General features: G+C 39.5%; 1 protein-coding gene across 1 annotated transcript in view; it reads right to left on the bottom strand.

Annotated features, from left to right (window-relative positions):
• Nucleotides 1–12,925, bottom strand: part of vmp1 (vacuole membrane protein 1) — a 77,356-nt gene that overhangs the window by 39,305 nt on the left and 25,126 nt on the right. The window contains exons 6-7 of the mRNA XM_003227271.4: nucleotides 10,484–10,651; nucleotides 6,378–6,509 (exon numbers count right to left, since the gene is read on the bottom strand). Of these exons, the coding sequence (XP_003227319.2) occupies nucleotides 6,378–6,509; nucleotides 10,484–10,651 (300 nt within the window). The remainder of the gene's footprint in view (nucleotides 1–6,377; nucleotides 6,510–10,483; nucleotides 10,652–12,925) is intronic.

Genomic DNA, 12,925 nt, shown 5'->3' with positions numbered 1-12,925 from the left:
TATACAAGATATTCGCTTATCCAAGCTTCTGCCGGCCCGTTTAGCTTGGATAAGTGAGACTCTACTGTATTTACAAATTTAGCACCAAAATATCACAATGTATTGAAAACATTTATTACAAAAACATTGACTACTAAAAGGCAGACTGCGTTGGATAATCCAGAATGTTGGATAAGCGAATGTTGGATAAGTGAGACTCCACTGTACCAATAAAATTACATTAATCCAGGCATCAACAGGTTAAATAATGTATATATATATATGGATACAGATATACAGGTACGTGGATCTATATGTATAGAGGATTTGCAAGGACCTGCAAACATATGAGGGGGAAATTCATATATAAAATTAATGTACAGTAGAGTCTCACTTATCCAAGCTAAAAGAAGCTTGGATAAGCAAATATCTTGGATAATAAGGAGGGATTAAGGAAAAGCCTATTAAACATCAAATTAGGTTATGATTTTACAAAGTAAGCACCAAAACATCATGTTATACCACAAATTAGACAGAAAAAGTAGTTCAATATGCAGTAATGTTATGTTGTAATGACTGTATTTACGAATTTAGCACCAAAATATCACAATGTATTGAAACCATTGACTACAAAAACATTGACTACTAAAAGGCAGACTGCATTGGATAATCCAGAACTTTGGGATAAGCGAATGTTGGATAAGTGAATGTTGGATAAGTGAGACTCCACTGTACCAATAAAATTACATTAATTGAGGCATTAATAGGTTAAATTATATATATATATATATATATATATATATATATATATATACACACACACACACACACACACACACACACACACACACACACACACACAGAGTAGAGTCTCATTTATCCAAGCCTCGCTTATCCAAGCCTCTGGATAATCCAAGCCATTTTTGTAGTCAATGTTTTCAATATATTGTGATATTTTGGTGCTAAATTCGTAAATACAGTAATTACAACATAACATTACTGCGTATTGAACTACTTTTTCTGTCAAATTTGTTGTATAACAACAAATGCTTAATTTGTAAAAATCATAACCTAATTTGATGTTTAATAGGCTTTTCCTTAATCCGTCTTTATAATCCAAGATATTTGCTTATCCAAGCTTCTGCTGGCCCGTTTAGCTTGGATAAGTGAGACTCTCCTGTATATGGATACAGATGTACAGGTACGTGGATCTATATGTATATAGGATTTGCAAAGACCTACAAACATATGAGGGGAAAATTCATATATAAAATTAATGTATATAGATATATAAGTACATAGGGATTGCAAATACATGCCTTGAATGAAAATACATCCTGCATATCAGATATTGACATTACGATTCATAACAGTGGCAAAATGACAATTATGAAGTAGCAACGGAAATAACGTTATGGTTGGGGGTCACCACAACATGAGAAATTGTATTAAGGGATTGCGGCATTAGGAAGGTTGAGAATTATGAACCTCAATTCTGCAGACCTGTGAAGGGCCCAACCATCAAAGTATTTTCCGTGGCTTTTGTGTTTGCTTCGTGGGATTTTAGACTCTCTTTTCCCGTTTGGAACAGTCATGCTCTTATGGAAACCCCCCTCGTTTTCCACAAAACGGTTCACTGTGTTGCTTTGTTTCAACAAACCACACATTCAGAGCCGTTGGCTCCACGATATTTTGGATCCCAGCTTGGGAGTGATTTGGGCCGGGCATGTCTTTCCCTCGACGTCATTCCTCCAGCCGAGCCAAGCTTCTGTTTCTTGATGAGCCCCAAAGCCGTGCTCCACTTGGCTCCCAAGTTCTCCAAAAGGCCACGCTGGTTGCCAGACGGGACCAAATGAGATGCGGCTGCTTCTTTGTCACTGGCCAGAAAAGGGCCGGCTTAAAATAGTTTACAAGCCAGTTTTACAAAAGGCGTTGGAACGGGGATTGGGAGAGGAGGCCATTCTTGGGATGGAGGACATTTTGCTCTTTCTCAGTTCCAGATGGCAAGTGTCTCTCAAGAGTTCTCCTCTCCTTCCACAAACCAGTTGCCCTCCTTTTATTCATGTATTATTTTCTATCCATCTGGTCTGGATTGCCTCAATGGGCGGCCATTAGAGGATCTGTCTGGATGTTGTACATTCCTGGACCTTGAGACATTGATTTTGTTCCTACATCTCGGGGTGGATCTCTCTCAACCCCTTCCCCACAACTTCGCATGAGATCACTTCTTGCCCTGTTTGAGAACCACTCATCTCCTAGGAATGCATGTTCTTTTGAGTCCTCTTGACTATCTCCGTTTTCAATGTTATCATCCCCATCGAGAGTCAGCATGGCATCATACTTTGAGTGTTGGATTAATGAAACCAGAATTCAGATCCAGGCATAGAAATGCACCATAAGCAATTCTCATTCTCAGAGGAAGGCCGTGGCCATGATACGGTCACCTTTGGGCTGCCCGAAGTTGGACACGAAAGAACAACATCATCCTCGTAGCATCCTCAACCATCACTACTAGTTTTATAATTACATCCTCCCCTATATCAGAGATTCTCCGAACAGTATATACTGTAGTCCTCATAATCATAATCCATTAATGGCTTGCTGTGAGTTTTCTGGGCTGTCTGATCATGTTCAAGAAGCATTCTCTCCTGATGTTTCACTGAAATCTATGGCAAGCATCCTCAGAGGTTGCACTCTCCACCAGCAATGACACCATCAAAGGCAACAAAACAGAGACTAGGGTTGTGCAGCCTTGGCTAAGGAACCCATGTTAAGTTGGATTGTGTAGGACAGGGGTCCCCAAACTAAGGCCCTCCAAGGTCATTTACCTGGCCCCTGTCCTAAACTTTAGACTTAGGGTTGACATAAGTCTACCTGGTCTTTGGAGGTCTCTTTGCTTACTTACGGCCTTATGAGAACATCTAGATGGCTTTTGGAGGTCACTTTCCTTACCTATGGTCTTATGAAACCATCTAGATGGTCTTTGAGGGTCCCTTTCCTTATCTATGGTCTTCTGATGTCCTGATGAGATCATCTAGATGGCCTTTCGGCGTTCCTTAACTTACCTATGGTTTTATGAGATTATCTAGACAACCTTTGGGGGCCCCTTTCCTTACCTATGGTCTTATGAAACCATCTAGATGGTCTTTGAGGGTCCCTTTCCTTATCTATGGTCTTCTGATGGCCTGATGAGATCATCTAGATGGCCTTTGAGGGTCCCATCTAGATGGTCTTTGGAGGTCTCTTTTGCTTACCTATGGTCTTATGAGATCATCTAGATCAGGGGTCCCCAAACTAAGGCCCTCCAAGGTCATTTACCTGTCCTCTGTCCTAAACTTTAGATTTAGGGTTGACCTAAGCCTGAAATGTCTTGAAGGCACACAACAACAATCCTAATTTTGGACTATTTCATCCTAGTCTGCCCCCCCCCCCCCCCAACAGTCTGAGGGGCTGTGAACAAGTTTGAGGAGCCCTGCTGTAGGATCTTGGCCAACGTTATTCCTCAACCTAAGACAGCTTCAGGTCACGCTCTACACCTGCTACTGGTTGACTGTTAAATCATGGTGGCTGATCACCAATCGTACAGGGTGTGGTTGGTGTACTTTGCACCCTCTCCATTACAGGAAATACTAAAGGAGCGATAATAGAAAAGGAGTGACTGCCAACAAATGCCTAGAGAAAGGTTTCCAGAATGGCCTCTATCTGCCGAGTGGGTTAGAATTCGACTCGTGACAAACACGTTCATTGTCCCAACTCGTTTGCTGGGGCAGGAAGTCGCCCACTTAGAACTCGTGACGCAGCATTAGCACAAAAATACACAAGCTGAACCGGGATATGAAGCAGCACAACACACTCACAATGCCTCTCTCTCTCTCTCTCCCCCCCCCCCCCCCTTTGGAGTCCACGTTGACAAATTCTTTAACAACTCCTGTGGTTGCAGGGAAGCTGGTTTCATTCTGACTCATCCCTGTTCAAACAGTTTACTGGAAATGGAGGGGGGAATTTGTGCAAAGAAATCATGTGATAGCCAGACAAACCACAAAGAGCAAAAGGTTCCAAGGAGTCAAAGAAAGGATAGAAAAAATACGTAGGGGGGCACAGACCCATGAAACTCAATGACTCCAAATCCCAGTGACAATGGATGACCATTATTAGAAGCCTATTCCCTGCCTTAATCCCTTTATGGAAACCGAGGAAGATCGGGGGAAACAGAGTAAACAAAGCAGCAAATGGCCCGATAGTAACACAGGGCAACTGCCAAATATTTCTTCCTTTTTTCCCTGTTTTTTGGCCAGGGAGCCAAGCAGCACGGGAGCAGAGCTGCCTGCGTAACTGGCTCCAAGGACAGGTCAGTTTAGGGTGGCTTCGCTCTGCCTCGGCGATCGCGGCACACTCGTGGTTGGCTGATGAAGAGGCCTGCAAAGCGCAGCCCGACACGGGTTTCTTCCACTCCAAGATGGCGTTGGCTTCCTCAAAGGCAGTGGAAGAACAATCAGAACTTTTCAAGGCGCAAGTACGACCGGTGTCTACAGAAGCAGGATCAACGAGGGCTGCAAGCTACTGGATATGCTCACATACGAGCCCAGAAATGCTTGTCCCATAATCAAAAAACTTAGGTCGACTCATCCATGATTCAGTGTAAATACTGTACTTTGACTTTCATCAAAAAAGGAATAATAATAATAATAAATGAGCCCATGAGCAAGCCATCAGAACAAATGCAATTAAGGCCAAGATCGAAAAATCAGCTGATGACCCAAAATGCAGACTGTGCAAGGAAACCGACGAAACCATCGATCATATCCTCAGCTGCTGTAAGAAAATCGCACAGACAGACTACAAACAGAGGCACAACTATGTGGCCCAAATGATTCATTGGAACTTATGCCTCAAGGACCACCTCCCAGCAGCAAAGAACTGGTGGGATCACAAACCTGCAAAAGTATTGGAAAATGAACATGCAAAGATACTGTGGGACTTCCGAATCCAGACTGACAAAGTTCTGGAACACAACACACCAGACATCACAGTTGTGGAAAAGAACAAGGTTTGGATCATTGATGTTGCCATCCCAGGTGACAGTCACATAGATGAAAAACAACAGGAAAAACTCAGCCGCTATCAGGACCTCAAGATTGAACTTCAAAGACTCTGGCAGAAACCAGTACAGGTGGTCCCGGTGGTGATGGGCACACTGGATGCTGTGCCAAAAGATCTCAGCCGGCATTTGGAAACAATAGACATTGACAAAATCACCATCTGCCAACTGCAAAAGGCCACCCTACTGGGATCTGCACACATCATCAGAAAATACATCACACAGTCCTAGACACTTGGGAAGTGTTTGACTTGTGATTTTGTGATACGAAATCCAGCATATCTATCTTGTTTGCTGTGCCATACAACGTCGTTGTGTTGATAATAATAATAATAATAATAATAACAATAATAATAAATCACACAGTCCTAGACACTTGGGAAGTGTTCGACTTGTGATTTTGTGATACGAAATCCAGCATAATAATAATAAATCACACAGTCCTAGACACTTGGGAAGTGTTCGACTTGTGATTTTGTGATACGAAATTCAGCATATCTATCTTGTTTGCTGTGTCATACAATACAATAATAATAATAATAATAATAATAATAATAATAATAATAATAATAATAAATCACACAGTCCTAGACACTTGGGAAGTGTTCGACTTGTGATTTTGTGATACGAAATCCAGCATATCTATCTTGTTTGCTGTGTCATACAATAAAATAATAATACCAATAATAATAGAGAAAAATAATAAATGTACCATATATACTTGAGTATAAACTGACATGAATATAAGCCAACCAGGACCCTCACCCGAGTATAACCTAAAAAAGAACTTCAAAACTTGGCTTATACTCAAGTATATACGGTAATCTCTGAAATGGCCATACAGTAGAGTCTCACTAATCCAAGCCTCGCTTATCCAAGCCTCTGGATAATCCAAGCCATTTTTGTAGTCAATGTTTTCAATATATCGTGATATTTTGGTGCTAAATTCGTAAATACGGTAATTACAACATAACATTACTACGTATTGAATTACTTTTTCTGTCAAATTTGTTGTATAACATGATGTTTTGGTACTTAATTTGTAAAATCATAACCTAATTTGATGTTTAATAGGCTTTTCCTTGATCAGTCCTTATAATCCAAGATATTCGCTTATCCAAGCTTCTGCCGGCCCGTTTAGCTTGGATTAGTGAGACTCTACTGTACTTCCAAAAGCCTGTGGAGATTCCTGGATGTCCCAAAATAAACTTCTAGAGCTGTCAAAAAAGTCCCTCGAGCCACACTTGTGAAGGAGCAACTAATACGGATGGTGAGATGCTGTTTTGGGGTTTAAATTTACCTGTGCTGCCTGGGCGTGTTCCAGCATCTCCTCGAATTCTTGATATTCCTCGTCATCAGGCTCCGCTCCAGAGAGACGAGCGGCTCTGGCCATGAAGTATGGCGGAAGCTCCCCAATCGCTGTCCCAGCACCCTGGATGCGGAAATGAGAAGACAGAGAAAAGAAGATCAGCATTTTGTAATACTGTCAATATTGTGGGACAAACCAACATACACGCTCCAGTACAGTAGTCTCACTTAGTCAACATTCACTTATCCAACATTCTGGATTATCCAACACAGTCTGCCCTTTAGTAGTCAATGTTTTCAATACATTGCAATGTTTTGGTGCTAAATTCGTAAATACAGTAATGACTACATAGTGTTACCGCATGTTTTTCTATCAAATTTGTTGTAAAACATGATGTTTTGGTAATACAGTAGAGTCTCACTTATCCAAGATAAATGGGCCGGCAGAACCCGTTTATAATAATAAACACTATATAATAATATAATATAACAATATATACAATATAATAATAATACACTATTATAATTGTATACAGTAGAGTCTCACTTATCCAAGATAAACGGGCCGGCAGAACCCGTTTATAATAATAAACACTATATAATAATATAATATAATAATAATACACTATTATAATTGTATACAGTAGAGTCTCACTTATCCAAGATAAACGGGCCAGCAGAACCCATTTATAATAATAAACACTATATAATAATATAATAGAATAATAATACACTATTATAATTGTATACAGTAGAGTCTCACTTATCCAAGATAAACGGGCCGGCAGAACCCATTTATAATAATAAACACTATATAATAATATAATAATATATACAATATAATAATAATACACTATTATAATTGTGTACAGTAGAGTCTCACTTATCCAAGATAAATGGGCCGGCAGAACCCGTTTATAATAATAAACACTATATAATAATATAATAGAATAATATATACAATATAATAATAATACACTATTATAATTGTATACAGTAGAGTCTCACTTATCCAAGCCTCGCTTATCCAAACTTCTGGATTATCCAAGCCATTTTTGTAGTCAATGTTTTCAATATATCGTGATTTTGGTACTAAATTCGTAAATACAGTAATTACAACATAACATTACTGCGTATTGAACTGCTTTTTCTGTCAAATTTGTTGTATAACATGATGTTTTGGTGCTTAATTTGTAAAGTCATAACCTAATTTGATGTTTAACAGGCTTTTCCTTAATCCCTCCTAATTATCCAACATATTCGCTCATCCAAGCTTCTGCCGGCCCGTTTATGTTGCATAAGTGAGACTCTACTGTAATAATATTTTGACTTATTGATCCATAGTGTATATTTTTTTTCCTGACCAAGACCCAAAGCTGCAACTAAAGTGACTTATTGAGTTCTCCTTTTAAAACCCAGTTCATAAACTGGAGATCCGATTTGAATGCAAGCCCGCTTCTTTGATAAGGCGACACATCTGCATAAGAACAAGGAAGAACAAGCCCTGTGTTGTGTAGGCGTTTCCGCGTTTCCCTATGACCGTTAAAAAAAATCAGTAAAACTAAAGTTTAAAACCAACCTGGTTACTTTTTTGTTTTGTTTTGTGAAACTACTCAAGGCAGCTGCTGCTCTTTGCTCTTTCCAGGCAGCTGCCCCTTGAGAGTGAACAAAGGAAACCAAACAGCTATAGAGTTGCTTGGAAAGGGGAGGGGTCTCCATAAAAGCTCCTATCACTTATCCTGAGCAAAAACCATCTGCCTGCTCCTCTCGCCAGCTGTCCGATTGTCCTACCGTTTGGTAACCTGCCCGCCTGAATCACAGCCAAGCCTTCGCTTCCCTTAACCTTTCATTAGCCAGATGGCCGGTGCAAAGGTGTGCTTGGGACTAACAGAGTTCAAGGATTCAGGGTTTAGTTCCAGAAAACCCTCTCTAGTCAAATATCCAGAGCGCACCGCCATCCAGAGCGCACTAGGAACCTACACCAGGGGTCCCCAAAACTAAGGCCCACGGGCCGGATACGGCCCTCCAAAATCATTTACCTGGCCCCACCCTCAGTTTTATAATATAATATTTTATATCAGTTTTAATAATATATTATATATACATATAATATTGATAATAATATTATAATGTAATACAATTATAATGCTACTAATAATACCATATAATAATATTAATTATATGTTATATATTACATATAATATTACAGTATAGTGGTATAGTTCAATATCTATATATATAAAAGGGTAATGAAATTTCGGCCTAGGACAAAACAACAAAACTATACTTCCCAGAAACACTAAACTTGGCAGCATAACCCCTCATCCATGCCTCTACGTTCATACAACAAAAAGAAAAGAAAAATAAAGTCCTAATTAGAAGGAGAGGAATAATTGTTTTTATCCAATTGCTTCCAGTTAGAAGTCTAAGCAATTGGTCTCCTAGCAACCCACTCAGCCCAGGGGACAGGCAGAGTTAGGCCTCACTTAGGCCTCTTCCACACTGCCTATAAAATACAGATTATAATAAAATAATAAAACTTTATACCCCGCCACCATCTCCCCGCGGGGACTCGGGGCAGCTTACATAGGGCAGATGCCCAAAAACAACAAAGGACAAAATATATTATCAGATTTTAACTGGATTATATGGCAGTGTAGACTCAAGGCCCTTCCACACCTCTATATAACCCATTTATAATGGATGTAATGTCAGGGGAAAACCTTTACCCTTTACCTTAACTACCACCAATTCCTCAATACTTTATTTCCCATGCCACCAGACTTCGCCACAGCAACGCATGGCCGGGCACAGCTAGTATGTTATATATTACATATAATATTACAGTATAGTGGTATAGTTCAATATAGTAATATATAATGCTAATATTGTGCTATGGTAATAATATAATATATTTGTATGTAAATATAGCTGCTCTGAGTCCTCTTCGGGGTGAGAAGGGCAGGATATAAATGTAGTAAATAAATGTAGCAAATAAATAAATAATTTCAGATTTAGGTTCGCCCAAAGTCTGAAATGACTTGAAGGCACACAAAAACAATCCTTATTAACTTGACTATCTCATTGGCCAGAAACAGGCCCACACTTCCCATTGATATCCTGATAAATTTATGTTGGTTTAAATTGTTTTTATTTTTAAATATTGTATTGTTCTTTCATTTTTATTGTTGCTTTTTTTTTTGCACTGCAAATAAGACATGGGCACTGTGCATAGGAATTTGTTTGTATTTTTATTTTCAAATAATAATTCGGCCCCACAACAGTCTGAAGGATTGTGGACTGGCCCTCTGATGAAAAAGTTTGAGGACCTCTGATCTACACCATGATGGATCTGGACCAAACCTGGCATGCACACCTGAAGTGCCCACATTTGAATACTGGTTGGTGGGTTTTGAGGGGAATTGGTCTGGATGTTTGGGAGTTGTAATAATAATAATAATAATAATAATAATAATAATAATAATAATAATAATAATAATAATAGCTTTATTTTTATACCCCGCCCGCCCCATCTCCCCAAAGGGACTCGGGGTGGCTTACATGGGGCCTTGTCCGATAAAACAATCAAATATCAAAACACAGCAATAAAACAGTTATCCAATAGTTGTAGATACTGGGATGTATAGTTCACCTGCAATCTTTGTTCGTAGGTGAACTACAAAACCCATCAACTACAACTCCCAAATGACAAAACCCCACCAGTATTCAAATTTGGGGGTATCTGTGTCAAATTTGGTCCAGTGAATGAAAATACATCCTGCATACCAGATATTTACATTACGATTCATAACAGTAGCAAAATGACAGTTACGAAGTAGCAACAAAAATAATTTTATGGTTGGGGGGTCACCAAAACACGAGGAACGGTATTAAGGGGCCGTGGCATAAGGAAGGTTGAGAGCCCCTGAGTTACAACAATGTCTTTCATTTTGAGTCATTTTTGTTCTCCAAATGGCTCAACGCAGGAATCTGTGGCCTTGGTAAGCTAACAGAAATTGTCAACTATTCACCTTGAAAGCCACATTTGTTGTCACTTATGAAGCCAGATAACGTGTAACGTGTTTGTTTGTTTCTTACCCACATGCAGGCCTCCAGCCTGACTTTCGAGATGATGGTCCACAAGGAAATGGATCCCTCGACCCCCTCTTCAACGGGGCAGATAATTTGGTCAGGATACGGAGGTTCGGGGAAATCCACAGAATTACATTCGTACGCAGCAAGAGTCACTGATGCTATGTGTGGACCCTGCGGAAAGAAAAGGTGGGCCAGTGTTGAACCACTTTCACGAATCGTGTCATGATAGTTTGGACATAATTATATTACAACAAGACATTTATTAATAGTACCATATCCCTTTTATAACACACTACCAATGTCTGGGTTATTTGAAAAGGGCCTTGTTTGCTTTTTGATGTTAGGTAATATCGGTTTGATCATATGTTATGCCATTTCTTAGAAAAAAACCCAGTCTTTGCTTTTGTTTTTATGAATGTTCACTATACAGTAGAGACTCACTTATCCAACGTTCTGGATTATCCAACACATTTTTGTAGTCAATGTTTTCAATACATTGTGATATTCTGATGCTAAATTCGTAAATACAGTAATTACTACATAACATTACTGCGTATTGAACTACTTTATTGCATTTATTATTTGACTGTATTTGATAGTCTTATTACATTTATTATTTTACTCTATTATTATTAAAAGGCTACATAAGCACATTTGCATTGAAGAAGGTGAGAATGATGATTTAATCAGAGCGGGAAAGCCCTATCTTAAATTACAGTTTTGTGTAAATATTCCAAAACATTTCACCGTCTGATGCCTCAATTAGTGTAATTTTATTGGTACAGTAGAGTCTCACTTATCCAAGCCTCGCTTATCCAAGTTTCTGGATTATCCAAGCCATTTTTGTAGTCAATGTTTTCAATATATCATGATAAATTCGTAAATACAGTAATTACTATGTAGCATTACTCTGTATTGAACTACTTTTTCTGTCAAATTTGTTGTGTAACATGATGTTTTGGTGCTTAATTTGTAAAAGCATAACCTAATTTGATGTTTAATAGGCTTTTCCTTAATCCCTCCTTATTATCCAACATATTCACTTATCCAACGTTCTGCCAGCCCGTTTATGTTGGATAAGTGACACTCTACTGTTTTATTATTAATTATATTATTTGAGAACACAGAAATGCTTGACCACTCCAACAACTATCATGGGCTCGGGCTGTGGCGCAGGCTGGAGAGCAGCTGCAATGAATCACTGCAATGAATCACTCTGATCAGGAGGTCATGAGTTCGAGGCCCGCTCGGAGCCTATGTTTGTCTGTCTTTGTTCTATGTTAAAAGGCATTGAATATTTGCCTATATGTGTAATGTGATCTGCCCTGAGTCCCCTTCGGGGTGAGAAAGAAGGGCGGGATATAAATGCTGTAAATAAATAAATAATAAATAAATGTCAGACTACACAGAGAAGCCATGGAAATTCACAAGCATGTGGACAACTTCAACAGAAAGAAGGAAACCATGAAAATGAACAAAATCTGGCTACGAGTATTAAAAAAACCTCAAAAATCAGAACAATAAGAAGCAACACTCTGAAAACAGAGGAGTTCCAGACATGGGAACCAGGGGCAGCTAACGACTCTGAACAAAGGATGCTCCCAATCAGGAAGAAGCCAGGAGATGAAGCTATTCAATGCTAATTACAACAATCACACTGGACTCCAACTGACAAGAGTTCTTCTCTCACCCTGGACTTTCCACAGATATATATAAAACTTCCTTGCTTAGTTTCTTCATACCTCACAACCTCTGAGGATGCCTGTCATAGATGTGGGCGAAACGTCAGGAGAGAATACTTCTAGAACATGGCCAGACAGCCAGACATACAACAACCCTACTCCTCCACCTTCTGCTCAATGCCACCTGGGTGGAGAGCTATAGTTCTCCAATAAGAGAAACTGGGCCAAGGAAACCAGTCTAAATATGCAACTGGGGTAAAGATTGCATTTCGGAGCACAGCTATAAATATCCATTGGGGTACCTGAAGACTAGACCTATTTAGTACTGTTCTTCCACTGAAAGGCAAGCGATTCTGTAACGGAGAGGCTGGAGACGCAGAAGCCACAAAAACCACGCTGTGACGGGAATGAAAATGAAGACGTCAAGGAGTCATTGATACGGATGGTTGCGGGCGGAGTGCTCCAGTTCAGAAAAGCAAGGAATCCGTTGTCCGTCGATAACTCTTAAAACTCAGGTTCTTCCAGAGTCAACTGGACCATGCATCATAGCTTTGGCACAGTCCTCTCATTTGATTCACTTTCCCCAAAGCCCACATTATTTCGTGCTGCGAAAAAGGAGCCAGATAGGTAGGGCCACATGTCCTATCATCTCCATGTTTTCTTGTTTGAAATATATCCCAACAGCCAAAAGTATAAATGCTTTTTAGTTCAGATTTTCATCTGAAGGTGGTTTGAGTAGATAGCCTGCTTCGAATCTACTAAC

The sequence above is a fragment of the Anolis carolinensis genome, unplaced genomic scaffold, assembly GCF_035594765.1.
Source record: "Anolis carolinensis isolate JA03-04 unplaced genomic scaffold, rAnoCar3.1.pri scaffold_7, whole genome shotgun sequence".
Lineage (NCBI taxonomy): Eukaryota > Metazoa > Chordata > Lepidosauria > Squamata > Dactyloidae > Anolis > Anolis carolinensis.
The sequence above is the reverse complement of the archived record's forward strand: the minus strand, read 5'-3'. Positions and strand labels throughout refer to the sequence as shown.